The sequence below is a fragment of the Halichoerus grypus genome, chromosome 3, assembly GCF_964656455.1.
Source record: "Halichoerus grypus chromosome 3, mHalGry1.hap1.1, whole genome shotgun sequence".
Taxonomy (NCBI): Eukaryota; Metazoa; Chordata; class Mammalia; order Carnivora; family Phocidae; genus Halichoerus; species Halichoerus grypus.
In genome coordinates this window covers 20188758-20209084 of record NC_135714.1, presented here as the reverse complement: position 1 = coordinate 20209084, position 20327 = coordinate 20188758, and the positions used below count along the sequence as shown (strand labels likewise).

Genomic DNA, 20327 nt, shown 5'->3' with positions numbered 1-20327 from the left:
GACACACAAACACATTTTTATTTCACTGGCAAGAGATGTACTATTCCAGTGGAGACACCAACAAGGACATTGTGAAGGAGACAGCATCATACCAGGACCTTTTGTGGGCTGTGATTTTACTTTAAAAATTAGTCAAACTTCTCCTAGATGCCTAGTATTTTGTAGATGACTTTGAAGGGACCAGACATCAACCTAAGTGTTTTTCTTAAAATAACCCTGGAAGCTGAATTATTCTAAGCTTAAAGGCTGTCAATCTTGCTCACACAGCACATCCCAACCTTAAACACACATCTAAACCCTCAGTATCAAGACAGTCTTCCTACTGACTCTAAATATCTGCCAATATTGTTTAGGTCTGTTTTCCTTTTTTCAGTCCTTATAGGAAAAAAGACCAAGGGGAGCCTGGGTGGCTCAGTCGGTTGATCTTGATCCGGCTCTTGATGTCAGCTCAGTTCTTGATCTAGGGGTCATGAGTTCAAGCCCCACATACTTAACAAAAATAAATGAATAAAAATGAAAAATAAATACAAGAAAGAGAAAAGACCAAGTCCTCTCCATATCTTAGGCATGCCTACTGTTAAGAACTGACTTGTATCCTCTAAATCCAGATGCTGAGGCCCTAGCCCCCAGTACTTCAGAAAGGGACTGAATTTGGAGATGGGCCTTTAAAATGGAAATTAAGGTAAAATAAGGCCATTGAGTGGGCCCTAATCCAATCTGACTAGTATCCTTATAAGAAGAGGAAATTTGGACACAAGAGATACCGGGGAATCATACACACAGAAGAAACACCATGGGAGGAGTGAGAAGGTAAGCTAAAGAGAGAGGCAGCAGAAGATCCAAACTTGCCAATACCTTGATCTTGGACTTCCAGCCTCCAGGACTGGGAGAAAATAAATTATTGTTATTTAAGCCGCCAGTCTCTGATACTTTGTTATGGCAGCCCTAGCAAACTAATGCACCCACCATCTGGAAACTTCTAGAAAATTCCATGCTTTCATCAAATTTTTATTGAGCACCTATAATGCATGAGAGATATAAGATGGTATAAAATGGGTATTGACATTAAGAAACTGAAATCTTTGGGGGAAGTAGAATCTGTAAATCTAATCACAGAATAATACACGAAAAGTGCCTCAAATGTGGTTGCAGAACACCCAGGCTTCAGAGAGGAAGGTACCGGCTGGTAGCGGGGACTCAGGCAAGACTTCCCCAAAGAGAGTGGGACTTGGGCCAGGGCCTGAAGGCTCCATAAGACTTTAATAGATGGCATATGGAGGAAACACTCCAAACAGAAAGAAGAGGGTGAGATGAAAACAGTGGGGCATACTGAAGAAATAAATTAGTCTAAATATCAAACTAAATGTAAGAAAAACCTGAAATCTGATCATTCAGGGCCTACAAAGTAACTATGGATTTCCTCAAATTTTGTAACCTAAGCAAGAAGGGCAATGAAATTTAGCTGTAATAATTTCAGAAAAACATCCTTTTAAAAAGCTTAGAAAGTTTTATGTGTCGAATTTAGGGATTTTCCTCTATTACTGTTTTGAGTAGGTATCTTAATGTTCAGATATGCAGATTTCTAATTAGAACAAATGACCTTATCTCCCATCCCACTTTACCTCCCAGAGACATTTTTACATCCTATTAGTTTACTCCCTGAGAAAAGAAAATCCTTAAAATTAGTATTAATTGAACAAAGAACAGAATCACCAAACTTCTTTTTTTTTTAAGATTTATTTATTGTCAGCAGGGGTGGGGGGTGGGTAGAAGAGGGAGAGAATCTCAAGCTGACTGCCCGCTGAATGCAGAGCCCAACACGGGGCTCAATCTCACAACCCTGACATCATGACCTGAGCCAAAATCAAGAGCTGGACGCTTAACCAACTGAGCCGCGCAGGGGGCCCCAGAATCACCAAATTTCTTATTTTTAACTTCCTAAGCAGTTAAAGTTTTAAAGTACATAATTCCTGATTATAAGTAATACCCTATTTCAATTCTAAGGTGTACTCTTTTTTTTCACATTTCAGTATTTCTGAAACAGGATACCCCTAAAATTTAATATACACAATTAATGAGCTATGGGGTTTCTCCCCCTGAAAGGCTACAATCACATCAACAGTGCATTTTACAACTGATGGTACCTTAGAACTCAGGAAATGGGGTGATGATAACCCCTGGCCAGCAGGACCCAGTTCTTCAGGAATCATGGTCCCTCAAGTGTCTGAGTTTCAGGGGAGATTTCAAGAGATTTTACCATGGTTTTGGGGGACACCATGAAAGTCAGGTAAAGTCTAGGCCTGTGGCTGAATCGGGGGTGGGAGGGAACACTCACAATGATTCTGCAAAAGGTTCATATCTCACCCAGTCACCTCTGAATCCACCCCTCTGATCACCATAGCAACCCACGTGGAAAAGGGGGCAAGGGAAGGGTTTTCTGATGCTTGTTAAATCCAGGGGGCTTAGCTCATCTTTTGATGTCGCCAGATATACGCCCCTACCCACTGATCAGGGCCACGCTTGTGCCTTCCACATCAAGCATCCAACAGTCCTAACTTTAAGACCAGATGGAATTTCCAGGCCAGATGGGGTGCAGCTCTTGTACTTTCACTCCCAGGGCTCTAGCTAAGCCCAAGCAAGCATGCCTCCAAACCTGCTCTAAAGCAGCTGTTTGGGAATAAGAGAAAAGTCATTATGCAAATGCAAGCAATTCAAAAGTATGCAATCTGAAGGCGATCATGTCAGGTACCTAGCAGAGAAATGGGGAGACGAACTGTTTGTTCTCAGAGTTCAAGCCCAGTCCCTTCCCGGCTATGATCCTGGACCACCAGATGATTACCATGAGGGCTCCAGCTATCTGCTGGTTAACATTTGTTAACATTTCTCACCAACACAACTGAGAGCCAGGCACATGTGCCTCATTTAACGTCACCACCACAAAAACAAGCCTGTGGTATAACTACTGTTATATAATAAAATAATTACAGGCTGCCAGTGAATGACCTGGTCAAGGACATAGAGTCAGGTAGGGTTCGTCCCAATAGGGATGAGAGGTTTTAATCCCCAAACTCTCCTGCCTTCTGCTATTACTTTTACAAAGAAATAACCTTAACTGCTTAGGTTAAAAGACACTGAGATGACAGAGCAAGTCATAATTCTAAATGTCTCATTCATCCTACAACATTTAAATGATTCTATTACATCAAAGGACACTGTAAAAAAGTACTTGAGAAACAAATATTTAATAATAAAATCATAATTATAATCTTATATCTTTAGCTTTGTCAAAACTCTTCCCATCATCTTTGTCTAAAAATAATTGTTTAGGGGCGCTTGGGTGGCTCAGTTGGTTAAACGACTGCCTTTTGCTCGGGTCATGATCCCGGATTCCCGGGATCAAGTCCTGCATCAGGCTCCCTGCTTGGCACGGAGTCTGCTTCTCCCTTTGACCCTGCCCCCTCTTGTGCTCTCCTTCTCTCTCTCTCTCACAAATAAATAAATTAAATTAAATATTTTAAAAAAATAAAAATAATTGTTCATTGTACTTTTCTTTGCAAGTGGGGTTTAAGTCATCACACAATGTTTTGATATTTAACTTAAAACATTTCTGGACCTAATTTAATATACTCGTGTTCAATGTAAACAAGACCTCAAGTTTTCACTTTCATTTTTCTTCTGACACTTTCTGCAAAAGAACATGCATGCCCATTTTTCAAAAGAGGCCAAAATCATATGATTGGGTGAGATTTAAAGGGAGAAAAAAAAGGCACACAGAGAGATCTGGTCAACCAGTTCAGGATGGAACACCTCCCCAGGTCCCCAGAGAGGCTGGAGAGGGGTCCATAAACCAGCAAATACCACCTGCCTATTATCTGCCTTAGAAAGGTGCATACCTTTGAAAGCAACAGAATTTAAGTCCAGTGTGGCACTTTCAGAAAATGGCATCAAAGGTTGGACTATAAATCTTTCTTATTCTCAAGTCACTGGACATTTAAGAGCAAAGATATTGATGGGCTCTTTCTCTCCTGTTCTTCTTCCTTGTAACAGATGTATGATTCATGGATTGTCCTTTAGTGGTCCCCATTTTCATCTTATTACTTTTTCTTTGCTTCTGCTTTCTGACAGCTCTGAAAAACAAGGTGCTAAATTATTTTGTAGAATAAGCATAGTGAATTATGTAATTATGTTGGAATTTAATTAACCAGCTGACCAAATAAGAAAACAGAAGGAAAAGAATTTACTGTATCATAAGCATAAATCCTCAGGATCCTAACCATAATGACAAGGAGACAGTGAGAGGCCTCACGAAGCAAAATGCTTGAGTAAAGAAATTTCTTTGAAAGACAGTTACTACAGATTTATTTGGGACAAACCCACCACAGAGGTAAAGAGTCAAGCCAGGAAAAACCACTGCTGTGCTGAACCATACAGTAGCCTCTAGCCCAGTCCCTGTGGCAACAGAGCACCTGGGATGTGGTGAGAGCGAGTTAGAAGTGCTCTGAATGTAAAATGCACACCAGATGTTGAAGAAAGAATGCAAAGTATCTTGTCAATAATTTTTATGTTGATTGTGTGTTCGAATAACATTTGGGATATGTATTATTTAAATTTTAAAAATAGGAAAGCCAATGAGTTAGGAGGTTTCCTTGCTATTGTTTTGGTTTCAGTACATCTGTACTGCTCAGCTCAGCACTTCAGTCTCCAAATCCCTGAATGACGTTTTTCAGGAAAAGGACCGATACATTTGCCAGTTAGCAGAGGCAGAGAAATGAAATAGCACAATGGAAAAATGGACACTTACAAAGGCCCATCTTATAAGCCCTACCACTAATTTCCCTTTCCTCAGTGGGTCTAAAAGTCTGGACAGGTGCCACACAGGATGTCCACATTTTGTGGTCTTTGTCTTCTTGAAAGGCTAACTTCACAATGAACGAGTTGGAACTCACACTCTAAAGACACTAAACCACACCAGAACAAAACAGATCTTTAGCTTCTGGTGCTCTCTGAACTAGGTTACAGATGATCTATAGCTGAGAAAGATTACTGGTCTGTTCATTCACTTTCTCCAAGCTAGCAGTATCATGCAATTTATCATACGGCGAACTGAGGAGAGGGCTGGGGCTGCCAGCACCAGCAAACCTGGAAAATCCCCACGGGTAACTGGCGATATCATAGATTCACTTCTCCTAAACCACAAGTCCTGGGGAAAAGCTTACTCTTTATCTTTCCAGGACCCAAATCTGTGATTCACAAGCAGAATATAATCCCTCGATGGAGCAAACTCTGGCCTCACTTTTGGTTCACACAACATACATAGTAAGTGTTGGAAATACAAAAATGAGTGGGCATCATCTTTGACTCCAAGGATCTGGGAGACTGAGACAAGGCGAATGTTACCTTTCATTTTCCTTCCTCCAACTCTTTTTCTGGGGAAGAAACTGAGGCTATGAAATCCTCCAATGAGGAAGTAGCAGAACCAGCTTGATTCTAGAACCTGTGCTCTTAATTACCTTGATACTATATACTCTGCTATAAATTATTCAGATATGTAACGTGCTAAGCATATTGTAATCACTAAACAAATATTAGCTATTATTAGGGGCATCACATGACTATTCTTCAGAATTTTGCTTGACAACTTTCCATTTTTCCATATTTAGATTTTGGATTATAGACTATCAGTTCAAAAATAAAACAAATACCACAGCCATCTTTATACTCCTCTGGGTATGTTATATAAATCTCCTTTCCCTCCAGCCATTATTTTAAGAAGGCTTATGTCCTGATAAGTGATGATTTAGCAAATTTAATGAAGTAGAACCTCTTGATGGCACAGTCAATGAAGCTGTGTGTGTATGTATAAAAAATTTAAACACGTTTTCTTTGGCTTTTCCACTTATAAGAAGAACTAAACATGAACCAGACCTCACTAGTGGATATGTAAACAAAAGCAAAAGCAAATATTCATTTTAATATGAATAAACAAACTTTCCAGAGATGAAGTCTGTCAACGGAGTATAAATTGAACTGCCTGAGTATAAATCAATTCATTGTTTTGTTTTGCCTTAAAATTGAACTGACCTAGTGTTTGTCCTCTAAATTATAGGTATTCGTGTAATGATAAAAACGATTAACCACAAGAGGGAGCCAGCACCATTCCAGTTCAGGAGAAAAGGCAAATTAAACTCAAGAAAAACAAGTTAATAATGAGGTATCTTCTATGCCATATATGCTAAAAAGATGATTAGAATTATTTTTTACTATTGTAAAGAAAAAAAAAAACATTTTGCCTTGTCAATTTCATTAGGAAAATTTTTTGAAAGCAAAACCTGAAGGTAACTGTTCACAGGAGTTTAGGAGTCTTTTCTGAGAGAAAAAAGTAATGCTATTTAAGATTTTTCAGGTATACCGCATCCTAATGGATTTGCTCCTTGAATTAAACTTGATAAAATCTAATACTGAAAGAGACTAAATGGTTTCCTTCAATGAAAACAACAGAATACCACCAAGCCAACTAGCCCAGGCCATGGAGGACCAACAAAGAGCCTACAATACCTTACCAAAATACTAATTCAGTTTCCCTGTATCATAAGATCACAGACTGAAAGTCTGAGCATGTCACTAACTCTGTTTGCAACCAGAATTACCCTGTACCTGGTGCAACAATCCCAGACCAATAGCTTATTCGGTGGTCCTCTATTCTTAAAGCTTTCTAAGAAAAAATCTCTTATAGGATTCTTCAATACAGTTCTTAATTTAGAAACTTCCATTTCTACCCTGAATTACTTAGTGGAAATAACTGTCTAAAGTAAATTTGATGAAAAGTAATGGAAAAATAAAACAGTAGGTAGAATTCAAATGCCTGGGCCTTAATGGGAAAAACTAATTGCCACTGACCAAAAAAAAATGAACAAATGGAAAAGAATTCTAATACGATCATAAATAGTTACAGTAACATCAGATATTTCTAATACTAAGAAATTATTTTTATCACAAGTTATAAGATAGCTCAAAAATTTTATGCTGATCCCAATTCTCACATAATGTTAAATTTGGCTATCTGGTTTTCATAACAATAAAACAAGAAGTCTCAACTATCATCCCTTTTAGTTTTTTTTTTTTAAGTGTAATTATTCAAATGAGCCCAGCTGAAATAGCAATGGTTTTTCTAAATATGCTGTTGTCATTGGTATAACTTTGTTCTGAGTGATAACCAACACCAAATATTGGTGGAAGAAGTGAAAATAAGCATAGAAAAAAATAGTAAAAATTAAAATTTTACAAATTTAAATAGTCAATGTTTTTTAGAAGTCTGATATAATTTAAAGAGATAACTTCATTTTCCGATGTGTTCACTGTGGGATTACACACTACATTCCACCTGAAATGCCTTCTCCAGCCTTGCCTGCTGTCACATGTCTGCATCTGATCTGTCCCGACTTAAATATCATGTCCATCAATAGAGGCTGGACTCTCTCCCCACAAATTATAATTTCACATGAACCACAGGAGATAAAAAGTTAATCAGTTTCTACCTTATACTTTGGTGATTTTCATGTCTTACCTGTAAAATGTTAAGCTCTTTCACTCATCTTCGTGCCCTCCCACCCCCCCATCTATGCAAACAGTAAGTAACAGTAAAAACAGCAAATAATTCAGCACTTCTGAATCCTCTATTGTATACTTTTGTGGAGGACTGCTTTACACAAATCACACAAGGAAAATTTTTTTCTAGGCAATAAAAGAATTCAACTTACTTGTTCACTTTCTTAGATGTAGCGATCTTAGGACAAGTACTACGTTTGTGGTCTAATTCACCACAAATAAAGCAGCCATCTTTAGGGCCCCCGCAAGAATGATCTGGAAGAGCACAGTGACTACAAATGCTACAGTGGATCCAGGCTATAAAATAAAAATTAAGTTTTAGAAGAAGTTCATTTAATATAATTTTTCATTTGATTAACCTTTATGACAGGGAAGCATGAATAGTGTTTACTTCAAATATTGTGACCGGTCTGCATAGCTGGTTATAATTTGGCTAAAGCGCCAAGGTTAAGAGGTTGGAATCCCACATAAAGCAACTAACTTCTTTCTGATACATGGCAACCAATGCAGCCCTTCCTCAATGAGTCATGAGCAGAGAGCCCCACTGACACAATGGGGTCTGGCTGAGTGACACAAAGCCCTAATAAAATGAGCCAAACCAAATGCCACACTGGAACAGGTTACAAAGTCATGTCTCCCTATGAAAGAGAGAGTGTGTATTTTGGCAACTGCCAAAATTAAAAAGCAAGTAAATCAATGCAGGTCTTTATATTAATTTTTTTTTCTCTTATAAACAAATAAAAATCCCATTTAGCTGAAGAAAAACTCTGAAATGTTTTCATAGGATCTCAAACACTGAGTCTAAATACTTACAAGGTTTTACACACTTTTTGCAGAGAAAGCAATGGTTCCATTTCCTGCCATCCTACAAAAATAATTTTTAAATTATATTTAATGTATCATTAAAAATCAAGTTCTACAATTAAAAATTAAAATGTCCTATTAAAATCTGTGTAAATTATTCATTCCTTATTTCTCACTTTCCTGGGCTTCACAATTAAATACTTTGATTTTAATCTATGCATTTCTCCACTCAACTCAAATGCCTCCTTGATGGGCCCCAATTTCCTTAACTGGAAAACTAGGGGATTTATCTACATGATCTTGAAAGTCCACTCCAGTTCAAGGAACCCAATCGGCACAAAGAAGGACTCAATGAAAATTTCAAGAGAATTAATGATTCATAACTTTTACGTGTCTATGCAGCATAATCCTTAATGAAATTCATATTTGAGAAATTTATATAATTTAAAAAGATACAGATTATAGGGTACTGTTTGGGTAATGTTAAATCTGTGAAACAAAACTACCCAGAAAAGTATATAAGACACTTACATGTCCAGTTTAATGAGTCTTATAAAGTACACATTGATGAATCCCAACAGGTCAAGAGCACACTGTCAGCCCCCTAGACACTCCTTCGGGTAGCCCTTCCCAATCCAGCATTCCTCTTCCCCACCGAGTAACACCTACTCTGGTTTCTGTGATGGTCACTTCCTTGCTTTTGTTTATTTTTACCACTTATGTGGTAAATAATAAAGTTTTGTTTTCCTCATTTCGAGCTTTATAAAAATGACCTGGGCATAATTTTTTTTAAATAAAGAACACAGATAATATCTAAACTGATTGAAAATACATGTAATCAGATGTGCTACCACAGTTAAAAACAAGTATAACCAATAATAAAATTGTAAAGTTATGCAAAATGTATCTTATGATAGTTATAAAAATATAGCCTTTCCTTTGGACAATCATTTGTGCGTATTAGCCAAACTAAACTTCACCTGTTCTTTCTGACTGGATTTAGTTAAAATAAATAGGCCACCTTACGGGTCATCCCACCTCCTTAAAACAATAAGTAGGAGGTGTGTTCCTGTCCTTCCTGACCTATAAAAACTGGAGAGTACTTATCTACTAGGGCTTTGTGCAGAGTGACTCAGTTAATCCATGTACAGCCCTTAGGGAAGGTCCTGGCACATAAAAAGTGCACAGTATATGTTCTTTATTATTTCATCAGAATGGGGACGGTATCTCGTAGTTCAGTTCCTTATTTGAAACATCTTAATTTTACCCTCAACAAAGGTTAGCACTCACCTCATGCCTTATTTGAAATATTCCTGATTTTAGCAGTCATACAGTCATACAGTACCTCACATAAAAGTGAATTTAGGGGCGCCTGGGTGGCTCAGTCGGTTAAGCATCTGCCTTCAGCTCAGGTCATGATCCCCAGGTCCTGGGACTGAGCCCCGCTTCGGGCTCCCTGCTTAGCGGGGAGTCTGCTTCTCCCTCTGCCCCTCGCCCCCACTTGTGCGCATGCTCTCTCTCTCTCTCTCAAATAAAAAAATCTCTTAAAAAAATAACATTAAGCAAATGTAATGAAACAAGTAAGCTAAACTAAAATGAATATATATGAATAAAAATGCATTCTGTAGAAACTATACCTTGGAGGTACAAGAATTACAGTGCTCACAGTGTTGATTCTCTAGGGAAACATATCGTTGACACAGAGGGCAAAATCTAAGGAGGAAAGAAAGACTTAAATCAGCTGCATATTTTCAAGAAGATTCACAGAGCAGATAAATGGCACTTGTTATAAAAATGGAGTGTAATCCAAATTCAATTCAAAATTATAGACCGAATTTAAAGGTAGCAGAAGAACTACATGAGTCAATATTAAAAGCATTTTCATGTTGGATATATGGAACTTTATTCTCAGTGACTCGTATATCTCAAGGCCCCACTAGGATCTTACCTGTACCCTTCTTCGCTAGGAAGGATTATTTTGTTGGGTGGAATATTGGTGAAAATACGCACAGGAGACTGTTTTCGACCTGTCTTCCCATGTTTATAAAGTGCATGATTATCATAATCTACCTAGAAAGTTTAAAAAATTGAAAAAGAAAATTTACTCAAAGGAGTCAACATCTATGAAGATTCTTTAACCAATAAAGAACAAGCTGATGCCAATAGAGGAATTAAACCAAAGTATTTAAGAAGAAATTCTTAAAAGCAAGAGTTTACTTATTAATCAACAGAGAGGCCTCTATGGCGGTGAAATTTCATTATAGAAAAGGTAAACTTTGTTATAAATTCATACTGCCTGGTCTTAAGAGAACAACTGTAATCTTTTATCCAAAACAACAGACTTCGCAAGAAGACCTATTATGGAATTACAAGTTTGGCTCTTGGCGCTAAAGAATTCCACCGTTGAAGATATGTGATGCCTCGGTGGGGGCTTTTCATTTTTGTGTGTGAGATGGGCTACTTGTCAGTTCGCAGGTCACCAAGTCTCAGTACAGCCTTACTCTGACGCCCCCCACCATTCACCATTTGACCCCTCACGTCCTGGCCGAGCACAGGGTTGGGGACCAGAGAGGCTCTGCCACTCACCTGTTGCGCCGTGAGGCAAATTTACATAATTCTCACCTGGAACCAGAGGTTACTGAGCCCTGCCCCAGAGATCTGGGAAGATTACATGAGACAATGTGTGTACAACGCCTAGTTCGGGGCCTGGCATATGGTAGAGACAGAAAGATGCGGATGAAGAGAGAGATTCAGCAACAGTTGTGACTATTTCGGACATTAACCTCTCCTCAAGACCCCTACCTCAGCTTTCAGCCTTAGCAGATCATCCTGAAAGGAAGCTGGAGCTAACAGGCTCAATGTCTATTAGCTTCTTGCTCTCGTCTCCTTCTCCAACCTCTCTGCTATCCACACACGTTCTCACTTTGGTTTTAAGCCTGCTCTGAATCCACCTGGTCACTAAGTCCATCCTTCTTTAGATCACTAATTCTCCAAGTGCGGGGACTGGATCAGCAACACCAGCGTCGCCCCTGAGAGCTTGTTAGAAAAGCACATTATCGCCCCACCAAAGGACCTCATAAAACAGAAGCTCTTGGGGGTCAGGCCCCACAATCTGTATTCTTAACAAGCCCTCCTGGCACACTAAAGTTTGAGAACCATTGTTCTAGATTATCCACAAGAATATGGTGAGTTTTTTATGAAGTCAGTAAAGGTAGAACCCAACTTTCAAATACATTATAATGAACTATTTAGATTCTAAACAAGAATACACTTAAGAATTTTTCAAAAGAACTGGCTCGAAAGCTAGCTCTATCTAATAAGCAAACCACAAAAATGTAAGGACTTACTGACAATGGAAAGAGAGGGCTTTAATGAGAAATTCCTAAGCTCTCCGTACGGCCCTGCCCACGGCTACCACTTTAACAGGTGAACGAGTTCAGGAAGACTGATCAATAAGCTTTAGCAGTGGGGGGAAAAGTAAGTGCCATACAAGGAGACCCAGCTAGACAAGGGACAGTGTGGGTAAACCAAACCAAACCAAACCTGGGGGTTCTGGTTAACTGTCAGCATGGTGAGTCCAAAGTCTGGCTAACTGTACTAAAGCTGTCAGGGGCTCACGGCCGCCCTGTACGGAAGTGTAATATCATAACAAGCAAAGGATGAGGTCAGATCACATGTGAAGCCCTGCATTCAGTCACTGCATTTGAAGGGAGACCCTGATAAAACCAGTTCGTTTCGACCGAAAGTAATGGGAAGAGGATTTGTCATTTAACATCTTGGGGGTGTTTATTCAGAAAAGCGCAAACTAGGAGGATCTGATAGCTATTTTATAACTGAAGCGGTGTCGGTGGAATCGAAATGAGACTTAGCCTTTATTGCTCTGGAGAACAGAAGTAGGACCAATGGTTAGAAGTTAATAGGGAGCATATTTTATCTCAATATGAGAAAATTTTCTAACGATTAGAGCTATTAAATAAATTGAGTTGCCTTGTAAGGCTGCAGGACTTTGCTCGCTGAAAGCATTCAAGTGAGGCCGGGTGAGGCTTGTCATGAATTTAGCAGAGAGGATTATTACGGTGGGAAGTTAGCCTATGATACACCCCTCATGGTTCTTTCCAACTTTAAAATTCTATGAATAGGGGCGCCTGGGGGGCTCAGTCGTTGAGCGTCTGCCTTCGGCTCAGGTCATGATCCCGGGGTCCTGGGATCGAGCCCCGCATCGGGCTCCCTGCTCCGCGGGAAGCCTGCTTCTCCCTCTCCCACTCCCCGCTTGTGTTCCCTCTCTCGCTGTGTCTCTCTCTGTCAAATAAATAAATAAAATCTTTTAAAAAAATAAAATAAAATAAAATTCTATGAATATATGTCACCTGTTAGAGGCTAAGATACAAAAGCAGATTTTACTTCAAAATCACCTTAAAATAGTACCATTAAGTAGTTTTTTAAAAATGATTTAAATTCATAATTTTTCCCTAATGCACTCCTCTATGTAATTTATAAATATATGACACTTTATTAAATTCAACAAAGATATTTTGAACATTTGTGTCATAAGAAAAAAAAAATTCTTCCCAAGAAAACCTTTCAAAGATCTTCAAATGTTGGAAAAGAGGGCCTTAAAAAGATTTCTAGTAAATGGAATATTCCATGCAATACAATAGATAGCAGATGGAAGAGAAGGAAAGAAAGAACAATCTCTTTATGGTTACCCAAGGAGTCGGAGAACGTATGTGTCAGGAAGGTGGTTGATTGCTTGATTTTGCATAACCTAATTGAGATTATTATTATTTTTAAATGCGGATTTGTTGTGCTAATTAACTATAAACATATGGTATGTAAAACGCATGCTGCTAGGGTAAATTAATGTACCTCTAACATACATCCATATTTCATAGCTTCATCCACACAAATAAACGTCCTATGGAAGCGCTGTAAAGCAAACACAATTTTGCAAATTGCATATCACTAGTGGTAGAGCTGATACACCATTTTCCCATCATTATCTCTGACATTTCACTCACAATGATGATGAGAGGCATTTTCAAATAGAAAATTTCTCCCATGGAACTGATTAATGTGATGAAGTACTGTATAGAAATGAGGGAAAGCAAAGAATCTCTGCAATTCTTAACTTTTAATTTTATCTATACGCAAATTTCTTCTGTGACATGAGACTGAAACCAGTTATACGGAAACCAAGATGTTCAAGTCAACAGACATTTATTTTGCACCTACTATGTTCTAGGCATCCGGTCGGGAAACAAAGATGAAGTAAGACAGAGTACTTGTATTTTCCTAACTCCCTCGGGATTGTGTTCTATTTAATTTCAGTGCATCAAAAGATTGCCATCAGCCAACTTCCACCAGAGCAAAAAGGTCTTTTAGTCATATTGCCCATATCCCACTTACCTATTATTTAAAATTATATCTATATGTATGTATATTATATATATATTATGGCCCTTGTCACTCCAAACCCATTAAATGTTTGTGTTTATTACACATCAAGTTTTAAGAATTTCAGCTGTCATCTTGTAACTTGCAATCACTTGTCAGAAATTCCTGTCAAAATATCTTCACTTCTGAACATGAAACTAACCTCAAAAAACAGTTTTCTACACAGGATGATTTTTTAAGGGACAGCTTTAAAAAAAAAAAAGCTCTACTTTTAACAATCCAGACAAATGCCCCAGATGAAGTAGGAACAAGAGATCATAGCATGTTCCCGGTGGAAGGAAAGTGAGATCTAGTTCAGATATGGTAAATACAGGACCTGAATTCCACCACGCCCAAACCCGGCCAATGGCAGACATCACTAATCAATCATACACTACCCCCTCCGCCACTGAGCCTGGTATTCTCCACAAATTCTCCAGAAAGTCACTACCAATTTATCAGGCTTAGCACTAAAGCACTAAAAGTGAAACTTATCTGCCACCTCTTTCCTGATTCAATCATTTTATTTTATACGTAAGGAAACAGAGGCCAAGAAAGATAAACTGACTTCTCCCTCTTACGATTAAAGAGCCTCTAAAAGGCAGTGTGCTAGGACTCACACTTTTGATTCTGGGTCAAAATTTCTTTTCCTTATCACATCCTTCCTTTCTAATCTGCCCTTAATAAAACTCTTGCTTTTCTAGGTCTTTGATGACTGTTTTATTCTGTACTCATCAAGTGCTTTATCACTGAACAGTCTACATAATTTATATTTTATGAAGATCTGCGGCATTTCTGCCTCCCTATTACCTGAAAAGTATTTCAAAAAAGAGATTTAGTGATTTGGGTTTTTTTTTTTTTTACTGCATTGTGGTTTGGGGGCTCATAATCACCTTAGGCAATGTGAGAAAGAAGGTCTAATCAAGGTGTATAGCAAAAGACCTGTGAAGGAGGACAAGAGACTTTCAAATTTTTCATTTGATGAAGGCAGCTAATATACAAGAAAAGAAATTACTACAAAATAAGGTTAAAATAACAAGAAAAGGAAAAAAGCAAAAGTTTCAGAAAGAATAATAATAATAATAAATCCAGAGAAACTTTCAAGAAAGAAAGAAATTAAGAAAAGCACAAAAGACCGATCATCAAGGTGAGGTACAACAAATAAGGCTTATGAACACAATAGAAGATGTGATAAAATCAGTTTCTCCAACTGAGCATGCAATGGGCAAGTAGTGTTCTTATCTTTAGTAGAAATCAGGAAAAACAAAGATTTGTTTTGTTTTACAGATTTTATTCTAGTTTTTCCTTTCAAAGTTTGGCTTTCTCTTTACTAAAAAGACTGCTTTTCACCTTGTCTGATACCCTGTCTGATAAGGCCTAGTTAGAAACTTTCTTCACCAATACACTGAATTGTATAATTCTTTTTAATAAGCTTGGACCTTGGAACTATTTCTCAAAACTGAGACTGCAGTATTTCCACAAGTTCCTTTCTAGTAACACAGACCGTCAAAACAAGCCATGGCTGGTTTCTCCACATGAACCTCTCTGGTCCACTCTACTCGATCTGCCTTCTTTGGCCTCCTTGCCATTTCAAACTCGTGCCTGCAGTGAAAACGCATTTCTAAATGTGCATGGAACAGTTTTCTGAGGGACCCTATGTTTCATATACTGTACAAAAAAAAAGAAAGCCCCAAAAAAGAGTTTTACCCGTACCCGGGGACTATCTGAATGGTCTCAACAGTGCTGACAGCAATAACCTTTGGTCTACATTTGCTGTGTGTTCGGGACAAGGCTAAGCCTTTTCATGTATTGTCTCATATAACTCCTAAAACCTTATGAGGCAGGTATATTATTACTCTGCTCATTTAACAGGTCACATGAGCTGCAGGGAGTTAGATAAAATGTGTAGGCCTAACTAGTAAGTGGCAGAACCAGGATTAAAACCCAGTTCCTTTCCAACTCCGGAGTTCATGCTATTTTTCACTCAACATGTGTAAAGCACCTACTCTGTGCCAGACATTGTTCTAGATGATTATTCACTGTCGAAGGCAGCAGGCGCTCCTGCCAACTGAAAATAGTTTATTTAGTTAACGTCTTTAGGATATGTCTGCTATCTCTGCACTGCAAATGTCAATACTAGAAGTACCCCTCAGACAAGAAACAGAAAACTATGTGCTCTAAAAAGGAAAGTAAACCAGATTTGGGAAGAATTATGATGTGGACTTTGCCTAATGCAGAGCTCAAGAAGTTAAGGTTAAAATGGCTTGTGCTATAAACTTTGGAAAGGAACTGTTATATGGTTCAGTAGCCATAAAAATGTCCATTAAATTTGATAACATAATTTTTGGAATTCTATTTCAGTTTTGGAAATTCATTTTAAGGAAGTTATGTAAAATATGGAAAAAGTTATGTAATAAGAGATGTTTATGGCAGTGTTACTTATAGTACCTTAAAGGCAGAAGCAACCTGTGTGTCTAAGAAAAACAATGCTAACAATTGATAATATAACCTGCTAATGAAATAATGTGATGTGATTAAAATCAGGTGCCTGGGAGGCTCAGTCGGTTAAGCATCTGCCTTCGGCTCAGGCCATGATCTCGGGGTCCTGAGATCGAACTTCCCACTGGGCCCCCTGCTCAGTGGGAAGCCTGCTTCTCCCTATCCCTCTGCCTGCCCCTCCCCCTGCTTTTGCTCTCTCTCTGTCAAATGAATAAATAAAATCTTAAAAAAAAAATAAAGTGATTAAAAGCATAAAGACTCTGGAGCTACATTTAAAAATGTACACTTATGTACATAAGACACAGTGAAGAAAGCGAAATTCGGATTCATCTGCTATGATTACAAACCTGTAAAACGTGTCAAATTATGATATTTGCTACTTGGGGTGAATGGCAGGTAGGGGTCTGTCCTCTCATTTTTTTGATAACATTGTTTCTTTCAGCATTTCTAGATAATTTTCCTAATAGTAAATGCCTTCAAGATTAGAAAGATGAGATCCAAGTGCTAGCTTGGAACAGGTAGTGAAGACATGTTCATTTTCAGTTCCGGGGCTGAAAAGCCTTCATCAAGGTAGTCCATTGCTCAGAAAGCTCAAACAGAAAAATGTCATTACAAAAGAGGAAGCAATGGCCACTTGGCGACCCCACACGGTGCTGGTGACAGGGGTTAACTTCAGAACCCAAGGAAATGAATAGAAGGAAGTGGACACTAAAGCAGCAGGAGTTGAGGGCAGAGGTGGGAGGGAGGGCCGGTCAGCTCCACCCTGACATCAGCACACTCGCCCCCACGCGCAGGCCTCAGCCTCTCTGCTCCTCTGCCACCTGCCACCCTGGACACACCTCCCTTCAGGGCTGCCAGCATCCTCTGAGTGGTACAGTAAAGTGTACTTGACATTCCACTGACCAGAAAAAGCAACTGACTTCTCTACAATCTCTGAACAGACAAAACTGTTCATAACAATGACTCCGGGGTCAGTTAGGTCAGTGGGTCTAAAACCTAGCCGCGCTGCAGGGTCACCTGGGAAGCTTGGTAAAATGTGCTTTCTTGGGGCTCTACCCTCTAATTTTGATTTAGTAGGTGTATTTTGGTACCTAAGAATCTATATTTTTAATAAACACCCCTAAGAATTACATTTAGGAACCTGTGGACTAAGCAATGCATGGTACAATTTTAGTGTTTAATACAGCTTATCATAGTTTCATTTCCTAAAATCGATGGACAGTCTGATCAGAGTATTTATTTAAGTGGAATATCCACTCATCAACTGTGCCAGAAAACAAAATATTTACTATACCTGGTAATCCAGCATGCAGAAGCTTGGAAAAAACTGACGAATTCGGGATTCAAAAAAATAAGGGAAAATCCAGAATATGGGTAGTTCTTTGTGACTGCTATCTAATGGACCACAAAAAAGGAAAAGAAAATAAGAAATTGGTATTTTAAAAAAATAAAAGAGCTGTAACTGAAATACTTCTAATATTGGGAGAAATTGCAATTGTTCAATGCACTTAAATCATACAAAAGAAGAGAACGTTACCAGAATGCCATTTACAACTTGACCTTTCCCAAAAGTCAATGGAAACATTCTTTTACACCTAAACGCAGGTATAAAGGGTATATAAAAGTAATCCTTACACACATAATCACTATATTCTAGGTAAAGGCAAAGATATCACTAATTAATAAACAATCCCATTTTATAGACAGGGCAACTGAAGCCATAAGATTTAAGTAATTTGTTCTTCATTGCTTCCTCAGTATCACTGACTGTATCCATTCTGATCAGTGGACTTAAGAACTGAAAATAAGTGGAATACTTAACACGGAGTCATGTTTCGGATTTCTTTTGCATTCTGTCTCCAAAGCACACTATTTATGTAGCACAATTAAAGGAGAAGCTCGATCACAAATTCCTGACACTCTTACAGTTCATCAATTTGCAAGCTGGAAACTAAAAAATGATTGTACCAACTAATTAAACAATTAATTAAATAAAATATTTTGAAGGCCTAAGCCACTTTAAGCTGAATAATAACCCCCAGCCACTAACCCACCTCTACTGTGTGGGTGTCTATCTGTCACTGATAACCACGGTAAGGCTGGTGCATATCCGATCTTCCTACCCAAATCTTGGCACAGTTTAGAGCTCTGAGCCAGAGGCTGGGCACCCTCTTAGTGGGCAAGACTTTAGGAACATGGAATGTAAGATCCATGAGGGCAGGAGTATGTGTCCGTCTGGTTCAGTACTCTATTTCCAGCACCTAAACAGTACCTGGTACACAGGGGCCACTCAGTAAATAGTTATTGAATAAATGACAATAGTTTACTGCTATTCTTCATAATGTCCCCTTATGCTCACCTACTAGTCATTTTGAGAACACGTGATTAGGATAATACAAAGTGTATCATGATAATGAAGTCTGCCACATTCTCAAATAAGCCTGTTAAAAAAAAAACACACAAAAAAAAAACACACACAAAAAAACACAAGAACCCAAGACATGTATATTTTATCAGAGCTCCGATTCACTGAGCTCTGCTAATATTTGACAGGAAGTAGATACACAGATACATGTTTATTCTGCAGTAAGTAATAAATTACACACCTTGGCTTTGACCTTCTTTCCACATAGCAATTAACTTCTTGAATGTAACAGCCAGAGGTTCAACCAAGCCACCAAAAGGAGGATCTGTCACCATAATGACTCCTTCACCTTTATCTTCCTGTAAAAATGTTCTGCATACTTCAAGGGCAGCCTGGAACAAATAAAAATTCATTTCTAAATGAGGACTACAGGGAGACACTCCATCCTATTCAGAGAATGCATTAGGCTCGCTCCCACTGTTTGTACTGAAACTTCACCCGTCCTGCCACCCCAGAGTCCCTCAGTGACGTCCTGAAGCCTCTCCCATTCAGCCCCCAAGAGATTTTATCTTTTGGGTTCCTTGATAAGCGGGTTTTTAAAATTGCAAATTCAAGCACCATCACTATCAGAGGACTACACATTTCAAATGGTTAAATTAAAAAACTAAATTTAGTAACCTGAGAGAGAAAAACTCATTACCCACGAAGACTATCTAAAATGCTGAATTCAATCCCACAAACAGAAGCAGGAACTGAGCTAAACACTGGAGACACAAAGACAAATAAGACCTATTTTTTCCCTGCCTGGTTTGTCCAGCACCACGAGCTCACACATTATCAGTCACCTCGCACACGTTGCTGAGCAGCAGTTACTGGACAGACGTGTTCGGACACGCACGGTAAGTAAATGAATGAGAGTCCACAAATAACAAGGCTCAGCCAGGCCATGAAACCAGGCTATTAACACATTTTCCCAACAGACCAAGTGGAGTGTTTTTAGTCATTGTAAAATTAACATTACGCACTGTCTATTTATTATTTTCTGCTTCGGGAGAAGACGTAATAAGAGATATACCTATAATACTAACTCCAGTCTACTGACTCTGTAGTCCTTTTCAAGCGCTCACCTATAAAAGCAAATCAGCACAGTATACAAAATAGCCTAAGACTTTAAAGTTTAATGGCATTTTAAACTTTAATAAACCCATATGTACTTTATAATAAAATATATATTGCTCTACTACTAAATCAATTTAGAAGACTCAGCTGATGACAGGAAAAACGACAACATCCTAATCCGCTTTCCCGAGGAGAGTCTTTATTAACTTCCTACTGGAAGTCCTAGAGCAAGGGATGCTGTGTCAGGAAGGTTAATCATTTTTCAAGTGCTGCCTGGCACTTCCTTAACCTGCCTACATGAACAAGGACTTAAAATACAGATGATGTTACTGAAAAACCTTCCAGTTCCTTAGACTTAAAGGTAGGAAAAGAAAATAAACAAGTAAATGAAACCTACACTCTTACCAAATTAAAAAACCATAGAGTACATTTGTTTCCAGGTAAGAATCAATGGTGTGACGTCCAGTCATGACCCGCTGAGGGTCCTAAGGTTGACCACCTA

The 20327-nt window shown here is 38.5% G+C and overlaps 1 protein-coding gene across 2 annotated transcripts in view; it reads right to left on the bottom strand.

Moving 5' to 3' along the window:
- The window catches only part of ZCCHC4 (zinc finger CCHC-type containing 4), a 48496-nt gene continuing 28169 nt past the window's right edge, over positions 1-20327 (bottom strand). Inside the window, exons 7-13 of one of the 2 annotated variants that reach the window (XM_036090620.2) lie at positions 18948-19098; positions 17636-17736; positions 10358-10479; positions 10047-10122; positions 8419-8470; positions 7758-7902; positions 1-4142 (exon numbers count right to left, since the gene is read on the bottom strand). In XM_036090620.2, coding sequence (XP_035946513.2) covers positions 3992-4142; positions 7758-7902; positions 8419-8470; positions 10047-10122; positions 10358-10479; positions 17636-17736; positions 18948-19098 — 798 coding nt within the window. In that variant the 3' untranslated portion in view covers positions 1-3991. The remainder of the gene's footprint in view (positions 4143-7757; positions 7903-8418; positions 8471-10046; positions 10123-10357; positions 10480-17635; positions 17737-18947; positions 19099-20327) is intronic. The other variant, XM_036090621.2, reaches the window with a different exon arrangement.